At 48.6% G+C, this 22,454-nt stretch overlaps 4 protein-coding genes across 9 annotated transcripts in view; all 4 read left to right on the plus strand.

The window, feature by feature from the left end:
* The first annotated feature begins 907 nt into the window (after positions 1 to 907).
* On the plus strand, positions 908 to 3,768 carry LOC147128523 (uncharacterized). Its single transcript, XM_086018172.1, has 2 exons — positions 908 to 1,516; positions 1,838 to 3,768. Exons 1-2 carry the CDS (start codon positions 1,130 to 1,132, stop codon positions 2,195 to 2,197), a joined length of 747 nt encoding a protein of 248 aa, XP_085874298.1. The 5' UTR covers positions 908 to 1,129; the 3' UTR covers positions 2,198 to 3,768.
* A 389-nt stretch (positions 3,769 to 4,157) lies between these two features.
* On the plus strand, positions 4,158 to 10,025 carry btbd9 (BTB (POZ) domain containing 9). The gene is made up of 11 exons (XM_086018975.1): positions 4,158 to 4,306; positions 5,237 to 5,441; positions 5,878 to 6,241; positions 6,321 to 6,588; positions 6,727 to 6,946; positions 7,223 to 7,342; positions 7,420 to 7,529; positions 7,603 to 7,792; positions 8,234 to 8,341; positions 8,443 to 8,521; positions 8,619 to 10,025. The coding sequence occupies exons 2-11, from the start codon at positions 5,254 to 5,256 to the stop codon at positions 8,814 to 8,816; spliced, it is 1,845 nt and encodes a 614-aa protein (XP_085875101.1). The 5' UTR covers positions 4,158 to 4,306; positions 5,237 to 5,253; the 3' UTR covers positions 8,817 to 10,025.
* A 254-nt stretch (positions 10,026 to 10,279) lies between these two features.
* LOC147128525 (AN1-type zinc finger protein 3-like) lies at positions 10,280 to 15,674 on the plus strand. 3 transcript variants are annotated; one of them, XM_086018977.1, is made up of 6 exons: positions 10,280 to 10,853; positions 12,718 to 12,758; positions 12,981 to 13,175; positions 13,253 to 13,318; positions 13,409 to 13,624; positions 13,981 to 15,674. In XM_086018977.1, the coding sequence occupies exons 1-6, from the start codon at positions 10,786 to 10,788 to the stop codon at positions 14,133 to 14,135; spliced, it is 741 nt and encodes a 246-aa protein (XP_085875103.1). In that variant the 5' UTR covers positions 10,280 to 10,785; the 3' UTR covers positions 14,136 to 15,674. The 3 variants fall into 3 exon arrangements, with proteins under 3 accessions (XP_085875103.1, XP_085875102.1, XP_085875104.1); XM_086018978.1 differs by having other exon boundaries at positions 10,281 to 10,853; positions 13,253 to 13,312; XM_086018976.1 differs by having other exon boundaries at positions 13,253 to 13,624.
* A 918-nt stretch (positions 15,675 to 16,592) lies between these two features.
* The window catches only part of galnt14 (UDP-N-acetyl-alpha-D-galactosamine:polypeptide N-acetylgalactosaminyltransferase 14 (GalNAc-T14)), a 34,893-nt gene continuing 29,031 nt past the window's right edge, over positions 16,593 to 22,454 (plus strand). For all 4 annotated transcript variants that reach the window (XM_086018270.1, XM_086018271.1, XM_086018272.1 and 1 more), the window contains exons 1-2: positions 16,593 to 16,996; positions 21,909 to 22,078. In XM_086018270.1, the coding sequence (XP_085874396.1) occupies positions 16,811 to 16,996; positions 21,909 to 22,078 (356 nt within the window). In that variant the 5' untranslated portion in view covers positions 16,593 to 16,810. The remainder of the gene's footprint in view (positions 16,997 to 21,908; positions 22,079 to 22,454) is intronic.

Here is a 22,454-nt window from a genome sequence, read left to right on the forward strand (position 1 = left end):
CGACGCTCACGTGACCAAATGATAACATGACATGGCTACAAGAGAAACCGTGACACCAGAGCTACATGACAGCATGGTAAGATGGGAACGTGACAAGTTGACAATGCGGACGCGATGACAACATGCAGGCTGGAACATTTTCTTTCAGCCGGATCATTTCGTTCTCAATCCGTCGCAACTGGACTGTTGCGGTTGCCTCTCACAAGCAAAGTCTTCATCAGTTCATGCAAAAAGGCTCAGTTCAGACTTCACCAGCCTGATTGGAAGCCTGCTTGGGTTTAGGCCAGAAGAGAAGAATGGGTGTGGTTTGGGGTCCCTCTAGAGGCAACTGACTGCCAAGCCATCATGCATCATGGATGTTGACGATGCCATGAGCTGAGGACAACGAAGGCAATGGCTGCGAAATGAGGAGAAGGTCTGCCTATTGAAAAGAATGACTCAATAAAGATGACTATTCACTGTAAAACAAATGTGAGTAATAATTCATACTGGGATCAATATGCAGGTAGCAAAAGTCTCAATGTTAGTTGACTGGCTGGCTGATACAACACCAGGTAATGATTTCAATGATGATTTAAGAGACGAGTCTTTTGGGTTACAAGTCTGGTCTGGAACAAATTAAACTTGCATCTCAAGGCTCACAGTATCTAATGACAAACCCCATACACACGAATCTCAGTTTCATTTATGAACCACAACTGCAACAAAATTTTGTACATAAGACACAAAAAACAATAATTAAAGGAATAATATCACGAATATCTTAAAAAAAAATAATAATAAATTGGTATGATCGAGCACAATGGAATTCATCCCGGAAACAGCAATGTTTACACTTCCGTTCTGTCTTTGTCCTTACACAGCGATGATTTTGAAAGAAAACACGGAAGTGAATGCGTGTACGTGTTGTTTCTTTACAATATCTCATTTTTTTTCTCGGACAAAAGATATTCAACCCGTCAGTGTATTCATATTAAAAACGGCGAAGACGTTTAAATGAGTCTTTTGAACATATAATAATGAAACTATCAAGCGTCAAGTTAGCGGAAGTGCTCGCTGTGTGCTGCAGGAAGAAGCCGGAAGTGCTCAACTGCTGCTTGTTGATGGTCTTCAGCAGTTGGTAACGACGATGGACTCGACAGCTCGCAGCGGGCAAGCACAGGTCGGCGACGCCGACAACCGCTTCACGACGGCGACCGGGGAAGGAGATGCCGGTGGTGCGACGAAACTGACGAACGTCAAGAAGAAAAAGAAGAAAACGACGAACAGGAGGAGTAGAAGGAGGAGGAAGAAGAAGCCGCCGCCGCCGATGTCGCTGCTGCCGTTGCACCATCACCAGCAGAACCCACCGAGAAGCTCCCACTTGTCCGAGCACAACAACAACAACAACAACAACAACAGCAACCAGCAGCAGCAGCAGCAGCAGCAGCAGCAGCAGCAGAAGAAGAAGAACGGTACCGACCTGCCTGCTTCGGAGCAGCTCGGCCGGACATCAGCCGTTGTCAGCAAGAAAGAGGTAAGTAGCACTTTGCACGTCCTTCTAGGGTAACGTCAAGTCTATGACCATGTTAAAGGTTACTGAGATGGAGATGGTTATTGGGGGGGGGGGGGGGGGGGGAATCATTTATAACTAAAACAGACACATAGTGAAACACAATCTTGTTGATAACAGGAACGTGACGTCATTGATAACTAAAAAAGAACGTCACTAATTACTGACTCCATCATTACTGAAACAAGACCTAATTCATAATGGTAACGTAATCGCAATCATAACAAAAATATCATAGATTGTTGAAGGAGGTAACCGCATCGTTGTTTTTTTTCTTCGTGGTAGCTGCTGAAGTCCAAATGTGGTCGCTTGGAGCGAGGACCCGCGCAACTCAACATCGCCGTCCCCCAGGGAAACGCCCGCCGTCGCAACCCGAACCCTGGCCAGACCCCGCACAGGAAGAGCTTCAACAACATTGCCAACAAACCTCGTTTAGAGGACAACAATGCCAAGAACGCGGCCGAGCGCCTCAACGATGGCGACAAAGTCTACGCCGGCGCCAGGTTCAGCGAGCCGCCCTCGCCCAGCGTCCTGCCCAAACCACCCAGCCACTGGGTCCGGAAGAACCAAAGTCCAAAACTCAAAAGTCGAGAACTATTGAGCAACCATTTGAAGTCGCTTCTGAAGGTTGAAATTCAAGCGTGACCGCAAAGCCAGCTTGCTTGAGCAGAAACTTTTTGGGGGGTTCACGCCTCCCGATAATCAAACCACGCCAGCATTCGGGACAATGGCTTTCCACACAAAGAGTGGTTCCGGCTTCCCACTCTCCCGTTAGAAGTCTGCGACTGCAACCAGGATGCTGTTTTCGTAGGAAAACCACGGCAATTATTTGCATATGCATGAGTCCATTTTTTGAGAGTTGACGTTTACCGCAGCTAACTGAGCTAATCCATGTCATGGCACACGTAGACAAACAAAATGATGTTGGACAAACGGCACATTGGATGCATTTCGTTGCCTGCTCTGTTCAGACAACGGTTGCGGATTTACGGCTTTCGGATAATGACATGATGTCAGAAATAGCTTTCAACGCAAAAAAGGGCTTGTAAGTCGCTGCCCTCATACGATGTGAGAAAACGGCTGCATCGCTGGTTGACTTCAATTTAGGGCGTAACGATCAAGCTGGCGTTCACTTGCCTGTTCCTTGCTGACGGCCGTTGCGGCTTCACCCCCTTTAGATAATCTGATGATGCCGGCATCTGGGACAGGGATACACCAAAGTTAAGATTCGATTTGTATGTTGATTATTTTTATTGTTAAATATGAACACCCTAACTATAATATATTTATCTATTTAAGAGAAACATCACATTATTTATTCAAATATTGTATTTATAATATATGAAAACAGGTCAGTGTCCTAGTCCATCACAATTTCCCGCTTGGATGCGGTGTCGTTTGCAGTCTCGTGTTCAACACAAAGGGCCCCCAACTTCCAACTCTTTACTTAGCATAGACGTTATGTTTCTGATATGACACTGGAAAACGGAACATTTTCCCGTCGACGTCTGTATTTGACGTCAGTATTTGATTCCCTCCTAAGGCAGCTGTTGCGGCTTTACGCTTTCAGATAATTAGATAACCTGGGACAATGACAATAGTATGAAAGGGGCCTCATCTTTGGATGCACTTGAGAGAGCAAGCGTCTGAGCCACTTGCACTTTTTCCCTTGCATAGATGCACTTTTTTTCCCGACTGGTCGAATGTACATAAAATATTTGTGTATTCCCTTTTGAAAGATTCTAGTCTTGTTATTGAGCTTTTTTCCGCCCATAAAGGAGGAAGAAAACCTGCTGTTACTACTAGCGCTACTAGTTAGCGCTGCGGGATGAATCAGCAAAGTTTGGGGCCTTTTTTTTTTTAATTGGAGAAAAAGATGAAAAGCACTTTCCCCGACCTTGTCATCATCAGATTCTTCATCAAGTAGCCTCACAATCTATTTTGTCATCAACATTTTAAGTGCTGTGAATTCTTTTGAAGTCAAAAAATGTGACTTGTTGGATGTCGTTGAAGATATCGAGAGAGCCGCTTCAAGGTGTGTTCTTCTCATGGCTGCTAATGCACAAACATACCCATGCAAAAAAGAAGTCCTGCAATGGTGGCTGTCTTCCAAGCCATTTGATTCTACTCAGGGCAGAAGCAGCATTAACAAAAAAATCTATTTAAAAAAAAATGTCTTTGACAGGTTCATTGTGATAATAAAGTATTACCTACTATTATTTGTGTCTGTTTGTTTCATAAACTATTCAATGAAATAACAAATACAAGTTGGAGTGTGGCAGTAAAACCTCACGATGAATATAAGTATTTGCTTCAGCATCCTTTAAAATATAATTTAGGGTATTTTTTAAGCCTATTTGAAACATTTAAATGACAAGGTTCTTTTAATCTAAAAAACTTTATTGAAATTACGTATAAACAGAGAATTATGCAGGAACTTAGTATGTAACGAAATGCCTAACCATCATTATACAAGGTACGCTGTCTTGTTAGTGAGGGATAAAATAAAAAACATGAAAAAAAATGACGAATTGAAATGTAAAATGTTCAATAACATTTTGGATGGTCCGCTTGTGAACCGGAAGTAGTTGCCCATGACCCGGAAGTGCTTTCGTTTCGCTGTGATGTTGTTGGACTCTTTGGCTATTTGGAGGCTTTTCCTTTAACCGCGGAGGCTAAGCCAACGTTTTTTGTTCGTTTGGTCTTTTTCGAAGCGCCTTTGAGCACTCGAAGAGTTTGTCTGCGAGCTGCTTGGTGAGTCAAACTCGCCGCAATGGGCGGAAAAAGGCTTTTGGTGCACGTCGCGTCGTCGGGCTGTCAAATGTCAAATGAACGCTGCTGTTTCAGCACCAGCTCCTTCTTCAAATGTTACCATTTATTTTTAAAGGCAAGGCTGGACAATATGGGCTTCAAATAACAATAATAAAAAAAACTCCTCTAATAAAAAAATCTGATTTCTGGTTGATTTTAGTTGATAAGGCACTAAGATTTTTAGGAGAAGCAAACGACAACATCAATGCTTTAAAACGGCATTTTCTTTATTTCTGCTGTTATCAAACATGGAAGTATTAACTTCCTTGGATTCTTTACAGATAATGTGAAAATTAATTATATCTCTTGGAAGAAAATGGTCCCGTTTGTCGAAATAATGTATATAAATAAACACAACCCCATTCGAAATGTTCAACAATTCAAAATCAAACGAGGACTGCAACTGTTAATAATTGAATATTTTTTCATTTATTCGATGAAAACAGCAAAATTCCAAAGTGACATTGCAGAAACTGCAAAAGCAAAAATGTTTAGCATTGTTTTAAAAAAAATAAAAGCAGATTATTAAAGAAACACACACACACACACCTCCACACAAAGATAAGCCATCTGCTTTCAATTTCAATTTGCAGAAATCTGAGAATATTTACAGTTTAGATATGGACAAATTTAAGTTGAACAAGGTATCTAAAAAATTGATCAATTATCAAACTATTTGAAGAGTAATTTGATAACTGATGTTGCACCTCTCCGTTTACAAGCATGTTGTTAGTCTAAGCAGTGCAGGTCAACACTTTGGAGGCCACAGACCTGTTTTGAAGCAACTCAAATGAATGAGCCAAGTGGAAGTAGCCCGGCCGGCTTGCTGTCTTGTTCCCCATTAGCGTGTGACGTCTGCTTCGCCGTCGCCAGGCGCCCCCGGCACCGGCATGAGCAACAACAGCCACCCCCTGCGGCCGCCGCCCTCCGTGTCGGAGATCGACCACATCCACCTGTTGTCGGAGCAGCTGGGCGCGCTGGCGCTGGGCGAGGACTACAGCGACGTCACCTTTATCGTGGAGGGCAAGCGCTTCCCCGCGCATCGCGTCATCCTGGCTGCCCGCTGTCACTACTTCAGGTAGTGCATGCGACTGATGAGCTTTCTTTTTAGTACAAAAAAAAAAAAAAGGAAAACATTTTTTTGAGTTATCGAGCCAGTCGTCTTTAAGACTACTTATCGTCATTTGGGCTGCTGCTAACATTGGTTCAAGTACCACCTTAATGACCAACATCAAAATGCACTAACCGGAGTGTGTTCATCAAAAATCTTGAATAATTGATTCGTCTGTCAATAGGACATGATTTCAACTTAAAAGTGTAGAAAATGAATTGATGGTGCTTCAGTTCCTGCTTTGCTCCGTAACATCCATCAGAAAAGATAAGATAAGATAAGAATGCCTTTATTGATCCCACAGTGGGGAAATTTTCAAAAATCGGTAATGCTCGTAAAAAACCCGAAACGGTCGAATGCTTGTTTGGATTCCATTTGAAGGCCCACGCCTTATGTCCGGCAGGGCGCTTTTGTACGGCGGCATGAAGGAGTCTCAGCCGCAGGCGGAGGTGAGCCTGGAGGAGACGCGGGCGGAGGCCTTCTCCATGCTGCTGCGCTACTTGTACACGGGCCGCGCCAGCCTCAGCGCGGCCCGCGAGGAGGTGCTGCTGGACTTCCTGGGCCTGGCGCACCGCTACGGCCTGCAGCCGCTGGAGGACTCCACCTCCGACTTCCTGCGCACCGTCCTGCACACGGGCAACGTGTGCCTGGTCTTCGACGTGGCCAGCCTGTACTCGCTGAGCGCGCTCGGCGCCGCCTGCTGCTCCTACATGGACAAGCACGCGCCCGACGTGCTCAACTCGGACGGCTTCCTGGCGCTCTCCAAGGTGACGGACGGGGGCGGCGGCTCGGGCGGCGGCTCGGGCGGCGGCTCGGGCGGCGCTGACGCTTGTGGTGCGTTGACAGACGGCGCTGCTGACGGTGGTGCGGCGCGACTCGTTCGCCGCCGGCGAGCGCGAGATCTTCCAGGCGCTGTGCCGCTGGTGCCGGCAGCGCGGCGAGAGCGAGGAGACGCGGGAGGTGATGGCGGCCGTGCGGCTGCCGCTCATGACGCTGACGGAGATGCTGAACGTGGTGCGGCCCTCAGGCCTGCTCAGCCCCGACCACCTGCTGGACGCCATCAAGCTGCGCTCGGAGAGCCGCAACATGGACCTCAACTTCCGCGGCATGCTCGGTCAGTGCTCTTCTTGCCAACAAAGTCGTCTTTGCGCGGACAAATCCTTGTGCTTTGTAGTTCCTGGGGGGCTAAAATGCGATATGTTCGGAGCTGCCAAGCCCAAAACGTACCGACGCTCTTGTTGTTGTCTTCCAGTCCCGGAGGAGAACATCGCCACCATGAAGCACGGCGCTCAGGTGACCAAAGGCGAGCTGAAGTCGGCGCTGCTGGACGGGGACACGCAGAACTACGACCTGGACCACGGCTTCTCCAGGCACCCCATCGAGGAGGACGGCCGGGCCGGCATCCAGGTCAAACTGGGACAGCCGTCCATCATCAACCACGTGCGGCTGCTGCTGTGGGACCGAGACAGCCGGTAAGGGCCGGTCGCCAGGGCGCAAGTGTCATGACGACCGCATCCACGCAGATGGCGCTGTTGCGCCGCTTTGGATTCCGCATTGGCGCAGCTTTTTGAGTCGAAGAAATAGAGTAGGGCCGCGTGTGCGTCACGGTCGGTGTTGTTTAGCTTGCGGGGAATCTGCAATCTGCAATCACAAAAGCAAAAGAACAAAAAAAAAAAAGATGAGACATATAATGAAAGCTTAGTTTCGGTGTGATCTGATGCGACTTCTTCGTGGCGTTGCGCTGGCAGCTCGTATTCTTACTACATCGAAGTTTCCATGGACGAGCTGGACTGGGTCCGCGTGGTGGACCATTCCAAGTATTTGTGCCGCTCCTGGCAGAATCTCTTCTTCTCGCCCAGAGTGTGCAGGCAAGGCCGTCTCCGTCGCACCTGCTGCCGCTCCGCCGCTTTCCGCTCTGGTAACGGCGCTTTTTTTTTTCGGGCAGGTACGTTCGCGTCGTGGGAACGCACAACACGGTCAACAAGGTCTTCCATCTGGTGGCCTTCGAGTGCATGTTCACCAACCGCCCCTTCACGCTGGAGCAAGGTCTGCTGGGTGAGTCGCGGGAAAAGCCGCGCTCGCCCCGTCCGGCTCGCTCGCACGTCATCGCGTCCCTCCCGTCTGGCAGTGCCCGGCGAGAACGTGGCCACGGTGGCGGCGTGCGCCAGCGTGATCGAGGGCGTGAGCCGCAGCCGCAACGCCTTGCTCAACGGCGACACGCGCAACTACGACTGGGACTCGGGCTACACCTGCCACCAGCTGGGCTCGGGCGCCATCGTCATCCAGCTGGCTCAGCCCTACTGCGTCGGCTCCTTAAGGTGAGCCTCACATCAATGAATGGGCGCGCTCGTGAGTTAGGGCGAGCCCCCGTTGTGCGCACGGGGGGGGGGGGGGGCTATACGTTCCAATCCACATCTGCATGCGAGAGGTGAAAATATACTTCTTCAAATAGCAGGCAAAGCGTGCTGGTCCCTCTCAGTAAATTCAAGTTGACTGCAAAATGGACACACGAGAATTCAACACAACTTATGGTATACCGTCTATGGCGATTTGCATGAGCAATATGATAGCAGACTTTAGTAAGTTGTGGTTTGGTTACCTGCAGCATGCCGTCGTTCTCTTTGTTCAAGGTTGAGTTTTGCAGTCAACTCGGAGTGGGAAAAGCAATGAACCGCTTGAAGCTGGCCCTCGGCTGCTTTTTTGCTTTGAAGAATCCACAAAACAAATCTCTGCGCTCACCGGTTTGACATTGCGCGCAGGCTCCTGCTGTGGGACTGCGACGAGCGCTCGTACAGTTACTACATCGAGGTGTCCACCAATCAGCAGCAGTGGACCAAGGTGGTGGACCGCACCCGAGTGACGTGTCGGTGAGGCCGGCGACGGACGGACGAGCGCGCGCGCACGCACGCACGCACGGCGTGGCTTTCGCGCGCTAACGCTATCCACGCGTGACCTCCTTGTGCGGCAGGTCCTGGCAGAGCCTCAAATTCGACAAGCAGCCGGCCTCCTTCATCCGCATCGTGGGCACGCACAACACCGCCAACGAGGTGAGCGCACGCGGTGCCTTCCTTTGGACCGATCGCTCGCGCCTTCCCACGATACGCGATATCAACCTCCCTCCCCTCCCCTCCCCTCCCCCGACAGGTCTTCCACTGCGTCCACTTTGAGTGTCCGGCCCAGTCGGACACGGACGCGAAAGAAAGCGGCCCGGGCCCGGGCCCGGACGCCTCGGACTCGGCCGCTTCGCCCTCGCAGCCGCCGCGGCCTCAGCGGCCGTCGCGCACGCACGGCCTGCTGCCCACCAGCTCGTCTTCAGCTTCCTCGCAGGCCAATCACCGCTAACGCCGCTAAAGCCACGCCCCCTGCCGGAGGCCGTTGGGAGGACTGCCGTTTTTGCACAGCCGCCGTCGTCTCGCCGTCATAACTCGTGCTGCTCTTTTGTCGCCTCCACGCGCCTTTTCGAGCCTGCGGTCTTCCTGACTGGTTTGATACGTTTTTTGTGTGTGACTTGACTTGCTAGACTCCTGCTCGGCTCCCACTTCCTAACAAATGTGATCTATTTTGAAGAAAGCAGGCGGCTATTTTTGCAACGCGTTTGTATGCAAACGGCACATCGTCCCAAGATGATGCATTTGCATATCCAAGCAGCTCCCACTTAAGTGTTCGGTGACTAACTGTTGCCCCCCCCGTACCACAAGAGAAACCGGACTGAGATCGGCACGTCTCTCCGTCGAGACTAAAGTTACGCACCTGCTGCCGAGGAAAGCAATACATTGATGACAATTGGGGCTGAGGGGCTCAGACCAAATCATTTGTGCAAAAAGTAACAAACTTGACATAACACGAGCAGCTGCTATTGGCACTTTACTAGACTCAAGTTGCGGAAATAAAGCTTGCGTCTTGAGTCTTTTGACTGACAAAGTAATGGAGCTCCTAGTATGTTCAATGAACGTTTACGTGAGTGCGTGTGTGTGTGTGTGTGTGTGTGTGTGTGTGTGTGTGAAAAATGAAGACAGTTTAGAGGTTGCCATTTGTTATCAAACTCTTCTTTTTCTTTTTTTATGTAAATATTTTTGTCTATATTTGTTCCGAACTATCGCCGCAAAAAAGGATTTGAATAAGCGATAAATGTGATTTAAAAAAAAAATACAATTTCCAACTTTGTATTAAAAAACTCTAAGAAAGATCTCTAAACGATGAAAATCGTTTACCATTCATTTGGTAATCGATTCGTTGCCGATTAATTGTTGCATGTCTCCTGATGCAAATTGCAATCCACGACCGCAACTTTCCTATTTATTAGGAACTCTGAGATTTTGATCCTGAGGATTTTCACAGTCAAATCGTTGTAAGAGGTTAAGTCTGTCCCAAATACTGTTCTTGGATTGTTTTATTATTCATATGCGATGGACATGTGCTCGTTTGATGTTTGCTTTCCTGTACAACGTCCGTTGACGTTCCAACCGGCTGCTCCGAAGCAGAAATCTGTTTTTGTTTTGTTTGATTTAGTTGGCATCCTCCTGTGCGTCAAATAACATTTATTGCCACTAATGTTTTTCTTGCTTCTTGCATTATTCTCCAATTTGAAAGCAGAATGCTCGGCAAAGACACCTCATCTGTGGTAAAGCGTTGTTATTTTTGAAACCTTTGTGCGTTTGTAAATAGAATGAGACATGATTTCAACAAAGTTGGGGATTTCATCGGTATGAAATTCTTTTGCCTGACGTGAGCTCTTTTGTAGTGGCCTTTTCGATTTTGATGTCCACTGTTGACATTTTTGGTGTAGCTGGACGCGTTTCCGGTCCAGCTGGGTTCAGCCCATGGACGTGTTGACGGGAGGGGTTGTCCCCGGACGTTTGCCTGGCCCGGCCTCGCCGAGTCGATTTATCTGCTCTCGACAAACGCCGTCGCACGGTTTCAACGTTTCTTTAAATCGTTTTTTAGTTTTTAATTTTACCTCGACGGAAGGTAGGCGAGTTTTTCGACGGATTGAGGTTGAATGCGGTCTGCCCCCCCCCCCCCCCCCGCTTGTTGGTCGTGTCGAACGTCCACACAGGTCCAGCTGATTGCATTGAGTGCCTTTCAATTACTGCTTTCAAACGGAGCCCCACATTTCAGCGGCTCGCCTTTTCACTCTTTCTCCGAGGATTGTTCTACCGGGCGAGGGCGTTTTTCACGTCCGCGTAGCTTTTTTTTTTTTTTTTTTTAGTTTTATTTTATTTGAATTATATTACTTTTTAGTGGGTCGGCTACAGTGAGCTAGCAGGCCGCAGACTCATCCCTGGCCTCGCGTAGCCTGCGGCCGGCCGCCATGGGCGACACCAGTGAGAGAAGCAAACCGCCCGGCCTCCCTCCCCGGTGTCCGTGCGGCTTTTGGGGGTAAGTTTGGTCCACTCGGCCACCTGGCATTGACACCAAAGTGCGCGGATGAAATCTTTGCAACGGACTCAAGTCGCCTATTGTTGTTGTTCCGTTGAGCAGGCCGACGGTGGGGGGTTGGGAAGTTGCCTAAGAAATCAACCTCCTGCCTGCCAATGTCAGCCGTTGTTGGAACTTTTTGGACCCGGTCGGGGTCTGGACGGCTTTTGGGTGGCGTTCGACGAGATTTGCGAGCTGACGTGCCCACGTCCAACATGATTTATTGGCAACAGCAGCAGGTTTCCTTTTAAAGGCAGCCTGGCCTGTTGCTGCTCTCACGTCGACAACTTCCACTTTGGATTCGGGAGGAAAAATGCTCACTTGACTTCAAATTGCGGTTCTAAAAGTCTTCTCTTGACTTCATTCGAATTTCATGTTTGATGTGTCACGTCAAAGTGGATGTACGGTTTGTTGCATACCGGATATGATTCACAGCCTGCCTACGTCATCGAGCAGCAGTTTGTGCCTTTCAGTCGCTTTTATGTATTATTCAAAATATGTATGGCAATTTTGATCAGATGTTGTCAACCAGCTTCAAAATAATAATAATAAACGGTGCTAATCTTGTTACAACTTGACAGCATACCGTAGCAATCCCACCAGCTACGGCGCAAGTGTGCCCCCAAACGGCGGCAGGGGGATCTTTCGGTTACTTTTTTATTTTTTATTTTTTTTTTTACCTTTTTAAATGGCTGAAGGAAAAAAAGAACATTTGCACTGTAAAGTATAGCTGCAACTAATGATTATTATTTTCTAATCGATTAATCCAACTTTATTATTATAATTATTAATCAGTCACATCTAGCGTTCTAAGTTTCAATCACATTATTATGGACATTACTTAAAATTGACAATGCAGAAAACGCACAAACATAAATTGATTATTAGTGCTCGACTGATAAGGATTTTTAGAGTTAATTTCCATTTATTCTACTGAACTTAATTTTTCAGAAATCAAAACCTGTGTTCACTTCCCCCTCAATGATGATGATGATGGCAGCTATTTGACATCTGATTTTGAGCCACATTTGGCAGAGGTCTGATAGTGATCGTAGGATATACCGCAGGGCCCAGTTGTGCCACTTGAGTGGGAAAAATAAAAAATGGGAATTGTCATTTGTAGACTGCGGTGCAAAGCCATCATGCGAAAAATATTGAGCATCCACAAAAAAAAAAAAAGAAAAGCAGCAGGAACATGAGCGGTCTTTATTATTGAAAGCCAATAAGTCCCGCTGCCTTCCAGTTGGACTGACGGCCCACCTGTCAACAGCAGGTGACGTGTGTATGTGCGTGTTTATGATGTGCACTCCCATGTGTCAACTGCACCACAAAGGAGCTTGCCAACAGGCTAGCTTCACTTTTTTTTATGACTATTTTTAATTACAAAATTAGCAGCTGCTTAGCTGCAGGCCACCTTAGCTGGTTTTCGTGAGAATTAAAAAAAGAAGAGTGTCATTTTGCTGAGCTTGTTTAGGGGATACCTGCATTTTCATCACTTCCATCACTCGTCATTGTTAGTTTGAGAGTCATTTATTTTATTGATTTATTTTTGTAACTCTGCACTGGTGTGGAATTTACCCTTAGATGGCTGCGTCAAACCAAAATGGCTGACTTGCTGTTGTGTTTTGGGTCCTTGAGACATCCCGGTACGCCCCGTTATGAGTGACATGGACACCCGATTTTCATGTCAGTTGCCGGAGCTGGCGTCGGGGTCCGAATTTGAAGTTTCTTTGAAACGACCATCCAACAAACGGATTGGAGTGAGACTTGTAAACGTCGACGCATGTCGATACTAACCATGAATGTGTTTTGTGTGTGTGTGCAGGTCCAGCAAGACGATGAATCTGTGTTCCAAGTGTTTTGCTGGTAAGTTCATTCAAACTCCTTTCGTGTAGCAAAACACGTAAAGTCAGGGAAGAAAAGACTGCGACTCGATGCTTCAAACGTTCAACATCTGAACAGCACCACCAAATGTCTCCTTGAATATTTCTCACTCCGACCGCTCCTGTGTGAAGTCTTCCGTTTCCGGGAAGAGTCTTTGAAAACAACAGCGACGACGTTTCTTTCTTTCTGGCCGGCACGCGGCAGACATCCAGAAGAAGCAGCCGGGCGAGGACAGCCAGTCGGCCGTCTTCACGAGCAGCAGCGGCGGCGAGAGCGCCACAGCCGCCGCCGCCGCCAGCAAGAGTGCGTCGTCAACGTCCACCTCTTTGTCCCCGCCCGCCGCCATGGAGCCGCCGGCCGCCGAGGAAGCCTCGCCGTTGTTCGCCGCCTCCGCGGAGGGTAAGCGCGCAGCCGGAACCAGATTTGAAACTTCAGGGACATCAGATACACAAGGCCGTCTTCTCTGCCGCTTTCAGGTGCGTCATCGACAGTGACGGCGCAGGGCACGATGTGCACGCCCGCAAAACGTCCTCGAGGTTCGGGTGCGCTCTCCTCCCCCGGTCGGCCCCCCCTTCCCCATCCCGGCCGAGCCACGCTTAACCCCTCCTCCTTCTCCACCGCTACGTTCACAGCCTCCACTTCGGAGAGCGAGGCCACGCCGGAGAAGCGGCGGCGGGCCGAGGCGAAAGAAGATGAAGACGGCGGCGAGGGGGAGGAGGAGGAGGAGGAGGAGGAGGGGGCGGCGGCGGCGGGCGGCGGCACGCCCAAGCAGAAGAACCGCCGGCGCTGCTACAGCTGCCAAAGCAAACTGGAGCTGGTGCAGCAGGAATTGGGCTCCTGTCGCTGCGGTTGGTGCACACATCACAAAAAAACACATCGCCCGCCTTTCTCAAAGGCACACAACACGGCTGCCTTTTTGGGCATGGCTCCTTTAGACTTTTTGGTGGGTCTGTTCACAAATTAAAATAAGAATAATTCAAAGGACATGTGAGAAGGGCCAAATTGAAAATTTCCCCACTGTGGGATCAATAAAGGCCTTCTTATCTTAACCGTCAATTGGCTGAGTGGGTTTTTTTTGTGGGTCTACTCATGATAGAATTTATCTACCATATCCCCCCCACCCCCCCCAAAAAAAAAAAATGGCAGCTTTAACGCAAAATGACAGACTTGTCCAACAGGCTGTTGTCCTCATTTCCGTTTGCAGGCTACGTCTTCTGCATGCTGCACCGGCTCCCCGAGCAGCACGACTGCCTCTTCGACCATTTGGGGCGCGGGCGGCAGGAGGCCGTCCTCAAGATGGTCAAGCTGGACCGCAAGGTGGGCCGCTCGTGCCAGCGCATCGGCGAGGAGTGCTCCTGATCGGCCGAGCGACGCAGACGCGTGGCTGGATGGAGGCAAGAAGGGGAAAAGGAGGAGGCGGAGCCACTTTGGACCCGAACGCTGCTCGCACTCGCGCTACCTTAAGCCAACCCCCCCTCCCCCTCCCCCTCCCCCCACTACCCCCGTTGGTCTCTGGTCCACTCATCACCCACAGGAAGTAGCGCAGAACTTTTGCCGTCTTCTCTCTCAGGTCGAACCGCCTTCCTCCTCCTCCTCTTGTTCACTTGTTAGGCGAGCGGCGTTGTATTCGCCGCCCTTTTTGAACTGGACTTCTGCTCGCATGGAGAACACAACCCCATCTGTGTCGTAGGTGTGTGTGTGTGTGTGCGTGCTTAGGTGCGCGCGAGAGCTTCCTCTTCCTCTTCCTCACCACGATGCTTGGTACTTAGTTCCTCCTCGCACGTAGCGGGGAAGTACGACTGAAGTGTTTTTTTTTTTTAAATTTTTTTTTTTTTTGGGGGGGGAGTTGTTCACCAAAACATGGCCGCCGAGCACCTGAAGTCATTATGTGACCTCCTCCGAGGCTTCTGTTAATTTATTTGATTTTTGGGGTTGTGTTTCATGGCTACAATTAATCGATGGGGTGTGGTTTGTACTTCTCTGATCGTGGGGGTGTTTGCTTGTTTTGGAGCGTGAACCGAATCGTTTCTTCCTCCTGTTCAATTGCCGCTGGCGACGCGGGCTACCGCTAGCATCTCAACGCATCGAGGTCGCCATGGAGAGCCGTCGCGCGGTTTGAGTGACTCGAGGACTACGCGGCTATCAATGATTGGGCCTAAGTAGCCTCTCCTTCTGTCTTGGCGGGCATTCGTTTCGATTTGGGAATCTACCAAATGTCATGTTGCTGATTGAAGACTGGCTTTTCAAAGTGAGCCACCAACGTAATGACGACCAAAAAAAAAAAAAAAATTCCAAATTTTCAAGATTTGGCGTCCGTCCATCTTGTAGACGCCATCGACATTGGAATCGGACCTTTCTGAATCGTTGGAAGGAAACGGCCCGGATCCCACAAAGGGGCCCACACGGCTCTGACACGGTCAAACGGACGAATTCCAAATGGCGAATTCAAACTCAACCACCCCAGGGGACTTTGTTGTGTCCTTGCTCTTAATCAGCGACAAGATCCCGTCGCGCTTGCGCAAGGATGCCTTTCCGTCTCGATGGCGAAGCGACAGGAAAGCTGAGAAACTTGCCAGTTGGTCCTGGCCCGCTCCAAGCTCTTCCTCCTCCAGCGGCGCTAAAGGGAGAAGAAAGAAAATGTTGCAGATCATTGTTGTTGGGATCTCTTTTGTTTTGTTTTGGAGTGCTGATGAGACATGCAAGAAAATGAAAATATCTTTGTGTACCTTTTTAAAGCAAATAATTATTTAACCTTATATCAGTTTGAGTTACTTACACCCTAGCATAGAGTGGCGTAGTTTCAACGTATTAAGAAAAAAATGAATTCTGTCCTATTTTCTCCTTTTTAATTTTGTGTTGCATTTTCTGATGAGGAAATAAACTGGATTAGACAATGTGCTTTGCGGTTCTTGCTTTTGCACAAGAAGTCCATTTCTGTAGTCTGGTCCCGTTTAAATCAACTTTTCAGTGTCTCATGTTAGAAAAGTAAGAGGCATTGTTTCAGTTCAGTTGATTGTGGCTTTGACTCAATGACTCAGCGCTACATTTTTGATAAATGATAATCCTAATAGTGGTACATTGGGGAACCGTTGAAAATGTGTCAATTTCTAAATGTCCCCGCGCAAACTGGAGCGAACTTGTTCCTCTGGAGAACACAAGATGGCAGCAGAGGAGCGCCCGGCTCGCTGCGTTTGGATTTTCTGCCACGAACCAATCTTGTATTGATCCGTGATCAAAGTGCCAAAGGAAAATACCAGTTCAGCTTCAAGTCGAAAATATTTTAGTATCTATCGTCTCGCTTTATTCAGCTCTAATTCGGTGCTGGAAAATGTTATGCTTAGAGTCACGTGCCATTTTTAAGCGTACAAGCGCCAAGTCATTCGTAGATTTCTTCAAGTCAAAATGTGTGTGTAAAATGGTGAAGAAATGCATTCTCGTTCGACCAATGTGCAGAAGTCCACTGTCTATAGGATACAAGCGTTTCTTTTACCATCCCTTTAATTGTATTACGTTATTTGCAGTCCACTACATCAATTAACCAATTGCCTTGCACGTGCGGAGAAGCGCTACGGAGAAGGGAGGATCCCTAGCTCCCTCTTTCTCCGTTATATTTTTTAGACCGTTTTGGACTGACTTTTAAACTTCTGCATTCCACCCAGTCACTCGATTGTGTTTTTGAGTGTCTCTTTTTAGAAGCAAAAATACTTGCAGTGTATTGGAATCGGAATCGGTAGGTGGCGCTCTGACCCAGGAAGCACGCTAACACGCGCACTGATTCCCAGCTGCTGGCGCGCACGCACGCACGCACGCACGCACGCACTCACGCACGCACGCACGCACCCTGGCAGGCCGGATTCGCTCGCAGCTCGCCGGAGTTGAAGGAAGCACCAAGTGACGAGCTTCACTTCTCCTTCCTTTTTGTAGGCGTGCTGGGGGATGAGAATGAGCGCACAGTGGCGTCGGCGGCGCGGTGCTCGGACGGACTCGGCTCGACTTCCAGCGGGCGGCCGCCACCGCCGCTTCTGCGGCCGGGAATGATGCGCGCGTGTCGGCGTGCGTCGGTGGCCGCGGCGGTGCTGGTGTGGCTCGGGGCGCTCGTCTACCTTCTGGTGCTCAGCCGCAGGAGGCTGCCCGAGCTCGGCGTGGCTCCCGGCGTCGGCGTCGGCGTCGGCGTCGGTGCCGGGGACGGAGCGGGAGCGGGAGCGGGGCAAAGCGAGCAGGTGAGACACACTAACGCACGCACGCACCTGCCTCACGCGCACTTCCGTGACAGTTTTTTTTTCCCGCCAATGTGATTGTTTGCGCGTGACTGCATGCGCCTGTTCATTGGTGCGGCTGCTGTCACGTGGGAGCACCTGTAGCAAAATCTGACAGCTGATTGTCATGACCAGCTTGGACACTTAATTTGGCGGTCTTCCGTCTGACTAGCAGTGCTATGTCAAGTTGGATTAAATGAATGAATGAACGTTTAAAATGTTCATTTGGCACAAAAAGATGCAGGTTCCACACCCCTGATCTAGTCTCTCCCTTTGTCTATCTTGTCCTGCTTCTTAGGACACGACTGTGTCCTACATGGAATGTTGATGCACCCCATGAGGCATTTTTACATCACATGTAATGTTCCCGAAAACTAATATCGTACTTGGGTCTTGCTTAATTTTCTATACACGTCTAAAGGAGCATATTTGCACTCCCGTGTTCATTGTGCCACTTGATGGCAAAGCTCAACCCCGCATGAGTGAAATAAACGGCACCATTTGCTCTCAGGTTGAACTTGACCGCGTTGAACGCCTTAATGTTAGCAAGGCCAGTGATGAAAGTGTGTGCGCTAGCTTGCAATCCAAAGTGGTTTCAAAACAACCCGGCGACAAGCGCGCTGAGGAAACGCATCTTTCAAGCCTGAGTTCACCATCGAGATTTGACACTTGACATCACAAACGCTGAGCCAGCTTGCGCCTGTGTACAAACTCCTCAGCCTAACTTATTTCCTTAACTTCGACGTAATTCAGAATGTGTCGTCAGCTAATCGCAAATCACGTGTTTTTTTTTGCTTCGGATCATGAATGAAACGAGTCCGTCTCTTTAATTGTTTTCAATTATTTTGTTATGCAGTGCTGGCAAGTGAGGGAGCCGACTCATAAACATGTTGCGGTACAACTATTGGGGTGCCGCAGGGGTCAATATTAGGTCCCACATTGCTCATTTTACATATCAATGATAGCTGTATGGTATCGAGAATTGAAGTTAGTTTTTTTTTTTTACAAATGACACGAATGTCGGTCATGCTGGGGAAAATCTGCCGCAGGTTTGAGGCCGTTGTCGGCCATGATAGTACCGTACTGGGAAAAAAGAATCAATGATATCAGCAGCAGTAACGAGTCTGACTTTGAGCACATTTGTCAGTGTCATTTTTTTTCACCATCATGTTATCACCAAAAAGGGGCATCGACAAAATCGTTTTGTCCTCGAAAACAACACTGATGCCGATTGCGTGATAAGCACAGATGCAAAAACACGTCAAACCCTATTGAACATGTTGATATGTGACACTTGTCCAGAAATGAAGCTTGTTGCTCACTTATTTGATTTGATGCGTGCCAACATTTGAGCCTTGGCAGAGGTCTGCTCGCTCACATGACCGCCAGCTTGGCCTCCGATTAGCCAGGGCGTTGCTGTCCACTTCCTGCTTTCCCGCCGCTACTGTCTGTCTTTTGCCCCCCCGTAAAGCAACATGCACGCACACACACGCGTGCACACGCGTGCCAGAGATTATTAATGTTCTGGCTGCTTTGCGTCATGCTGGCTGCAGCCATTGTTCCTCGATGCAAGTGATTCAGCGGGCGCCTGCGAGGGAAATGAGTTTCGGAGCAGCTGAAAGTGGCTCCCGCGGAGAAAATCACAAATCACAATAACAAGTCATAATAACAAGAAGAAATAAGGACCCCCAAAAAATAAAACTAATAATTGTAGTTGCCGCTCATACAGCTGACACAAAAGCATCTTTTGTAGAACATTCCTCATTAGAAAAAAAAAAAAAAAAAAAGAAAAAATTGCGAAATATAAGCTCTCAAGCAGTCAGCATGATGGGTTAGCGGTTAGCATATCGGCCTCACACTTCAGATGTTCTGGGGATCGAATCAAAACGTGTTAGCATTTTAGCCTCATCGAAAACGCCGAAATTGGCCATAGGTGTGAATGTTGACGTGGAACAACAAACGAGCAAGAAAGCCGGACCGACTCTTTGGGGGTTTCGGTCCAATCTTTACTCACCGGCACCCAGCCTTTTACACGCGCTCCAAAATATTTCGAGTAAGCCGCTCCTCTTTTTGGACAATCCAATCACAATGTCTGTGTGTGTGTGTTGACATTTTTGTACCGTATATGTGCAATTGGAATACCTTGTGACAGGCCGGCGGCCACTCCGTCGTTTTAGCTTTCTGTGTGCTCTGCCAAGTTGACTTTCCTTACCCTGACCTCCCCCTCCGCCTCCCCCAATTTGCCGCCATTTTCGTGAGTATTTGGGAAGAAATGGCAATCGTCATTTTGGAAGTCGTTTTGGTGTGTGTGCGTAAAAAAAAAAAAGTCTTTGTGTGTATGAGTTTGGTCTCACGCAGCACTTTTTTTTTTTTTTTTTTTTTTTTACTGCCGCAGTTGCTTTCAAAGTGCTTTATGAATAATGTTGAGTTGAGAGTATGCGTTGCCGGTACGACACGCGTCACGCGTGACGCCGGATTGAGCCATCCATCACGTTGATAGCGAGCGCAGGGTAAAGGGAAGGCAGAAAAGTGGCATCAAGATTGCCAGAGTGAGAGATGAACGTCGAAAGCGAGAGAAGGGAGGCAAAGACAAGAAGCAGGACGGAGGAGCGAGGGATGCAAAATGGAGGGCAAAGGAGGGAGGCGTCATCGAGCGGCGGGGAATCGGAACACCGACAAGAGGCCGAGGTCGAGGAGGACGTCGCGCCTCATCTGGATGCGTTTACGCCCGTCACCCCAAATAGTTCATTAAAGTGGAAGTCAACCCAAACACATTTTTTTTCGAGAGGATGTTCCATGCAAGCCATCTGCGGGGGCGGCCATTTTGTCATTTCTGTCGACCGAAAATGACATCACAACTGCTCTCGGATTCAGAAAATAAGTGAGCCGTTGCGCAGTTGTGATGTCATTTTCGGTCGACAGAAGTCAGAAAATGGCTAAAAACGAGCGGATTAACACTTATTCCACAAAGGCGATATTTATCCCAATGCCTTGCTTCAACGAACTTTGTTGACAAAAATGTGTTTGGGTTGACTTCCACTTGAACGTCTCCTTTAAGTGGGAAGCAGAAAGTGCATCTGTGCTAGCTAAGCGCAAAATGCCTCCCCATCTGTCCACGCGCACCCAGGGTGGGAGTTATGCCTGTGCTAAAAAATAAAGATTCCGAGGATTTAAGAGGTGATGTGAACATGCAAAAAGTGCAAGCGTTGTTTGTTTTCAACGCCTCGGGGAATACGAATGGCTCCGAATGTTCTGAACTCCTGCTAGGCGGGGCTATAAATCGCTAATGACGTTAAATGTCGGCCGCGTTTGCTGTTCCCTCGTTAAATAGTAATGCGACAGTGCTTAAGTTGTCAAATATGTGTGTAAATGCGCGTGTGTGCGTGTGTGCGCGCGCGCTCACAGACAAAGATGTATTACGCAGCTGGAAGAGGAAAGCAATATCGAACACAAACTAGCGTCGCTGCTGCTGCAGGCGCGCGCACACACACACACACACACGCGCGCGCAGAAACACAGAAGCACAGTCTTAATCAATGTCTGTGTGTGTGTGTGTGTGTGTCGCGTACCCATTTTCAACCCGAACTGGAGACAAACAAAGCACTGCGAGAGGAGCAGCTGCTCGAAATGAATTTACGCAGGCTTTGCTAATCAGCGCTTGCTTTCGGACCAAAACGCGACAAAAGACAGACTTTTCTTTCAAGAAACTTTGACGCCAATATTTTTTGCTGTAACTTTTGCTATAACTCAGCGGCCGCAAGTTGAACGTCAGTGGCTTTTTTACACGGCGTTCGTCATTCACGCCACGAACTGTCATCAGCCCCCCCCCCCCGGTTGAAAAACGTACTTGACGAATATGCTGGTCGTGCGCGCTCGCTTTAACGCAGACTTCAGCGCAGCCCTTCTGCACTTTGTCACCGCGCTGACTCATCACAACATCGTCGTGTGTTTATGTGCCATGATGATGATGATGATGATGATTCATCACCGGGTGGCTTCGGTAGAAACTTGACAGATGACAACAAGTCACAGTGGCAACCAATCAGAGGCCTTGTGGATTTTGTCTCCTATTTGGGCGGCCAAGCGCGATGCAACTTCCTGTTTGTCGTCTGTCATTTCCTGCCGTCTCGTTTCTCTTTGCTTTGTCTCCTCTTTTGCTCATTTTTCTCTTGTACTCGTGTTCTTCACGCTTCGTTGTTACCGCTGCCCGGGGAATGACTCGACGCGCGCGCACACCCCCACACACACGCGCGCACGCTTAGCCCCCCTAATGGGCCCATTTAGACAAAGTGTGGCATCAGCAAGTGTGCGACTGAGCAATGTGGGAGGAGACCGACAGGCTGTGCACAATGTTCATTTTGCTTGCTTATAGGTGTGTGTGTATATATAATATAATATATATATATATATATATATATATATATATACGTAATGATAATAATCATCATCATTTTCTGTTCATTGCTCAGTCAATTTTTCCATTGTTTTGCGAGCCCAAATGTTCTTTTCCTGAAAAATGTCTTGATTAAAGGTGTCTTTTCTAAAATTTATGAGCTTTAGCCTCTCAGAAATGCCTTTGAAAAAAAAATACCTAAAAAAGATTTTCTCAAAAATAGGACATTAAAAAATGTATTTTAATATTATCTATATTTTTGAATTTTTCATATGACTTTTCTAACAAACAAAGCTTTCTAAAAAAAAAAAAGAAAAAAAATTCTCGCCCGCCCCTCGCTGATGTTCTGTTGCCTTTTTGTGTCATGTTGATGCTTTTGATCAATTCTCTGGCGTCGGGGCTCCCGTGTCAAAACTTCCCCCAAATTTGTGTTTGTGTCCTGTCATTGTGCGTCGCTAACCGATGTGTGCGCTCGTGGGACAGATGTCGGACAGCGAGTGGGACGACCTGCTGGACGGCTTTGACGAGCGCGGCTACCTGAGCGCCCGGCGCTGGCGTCCCGGCGACGACCCGTACGCGCTCTACGCCTTCAACCAGCGCGAGAGCGACCGCGTCCCCAGCAACCGAGCCCTCGGCGACACGCGACACCACAGGTGCGTCCGAGCGACACGTCAAAGGTGCTTCTAACCTTGTCCGATGCCACCGCGAGTCAACGAGCGGATCGGCAAAATGAGAAGTTGACTCGAATTTCCGATCGTCGGGACGTGTGATGTGTCGGCCCAAAAGATGATGTCACCGTTGTTAGGACGCTTGCAAAGTGTGAAGTGAAATATTTTCATCACATTTGCTCGGCTTTGGCGGCGCAGTTGTTCATGGAGTCTGAAAAGCCAAATCGAATCATACGGTAATGAGGGCTGTTGCGATCGCTGGCCAGATGGGGCCAAACGGCAAGTTGTAAGACGTCGGGCTCCATCTACTTCCCGGTGGGATGCCGGGGAACATCTGTCGGGATGTGGCGCTCCTTCACAG

This window comes from Filicampus tigris, chromosome 20 (genome assembly GCF_054856515.1).
Source record: "Filicampus tigris isolate MCC_2025a chromosome 20, RoL_Ftig_1.0, whole genome shotgun sequence".
In the NCBI taxonomy this organism is placed as follows: domain Eukaryota; kingdom Metazoa; phylum Chordata; class Actinopteri; order Syngnathiformes; family Syngnathidae; genus Filicampus; species Filicampus tigris.

Bases quoted from the DNA above. Each gene is read 5' to 3' on its own strand.
- btbd9 (XM_086018975.1), top strand. From the start codon at position 5,254: ATGAGCAACAACAGCCACCCCCTGCGGCCGCCGCCCTCCGTGTCGGAG. The intron at 7,530-7,602 runs GTGAGTCGCGGG...CCCGTCTGGCAG, and splicing joins GCTGGAGCAAGGTCTGCTGG to TGCCCGGCGAGAACGTGGCC. The intron at 8,342-8,442 runs GTGAGGCCGGCG...CTTGTGCGGCAG, and splicing joins CGCACCCGAGTGACGTGTCG to GTCCTGGCAGAGCCTCAAAT.
- LOC147128525 (XM_086018976.1), top strand. From the start codon at position 10,786: ATGGGCGACACCAGTGAGAGAAGCAAACCGCCCGGCCTCCCTCCCCGG. The intron at 12,759-12,980 runs GTAAGTTCATTC...GGCACGCGGCAG, and splicing joins GTGTTCCAAGTGTTTTGCTG to ACATCCAGAAGAAGCAGCCG. The intron at 13,176-13,252 runs GTAAGCGCGCAG...TGCCGCTTTCAG, and splicing joins GTTCGCCGCCTCCGCGGAGG to GTGCGTCATCGACAGTGACG.
- LOC147128523 (XM_086018172.1), top strand. From the start codon at position 1,130: ATGGACTCGACAGCTCGCAGCGGGCAAGCACAGGTCGGCGACGCCGAC. The intron at 1,517-1,837 runs GTAAGTAGCACT...TCTTCGTGGTAG, and splicing joins CCGTTGTCAGCAAGAAAGAG to CTGCTGAAGTCCAAATGTGG.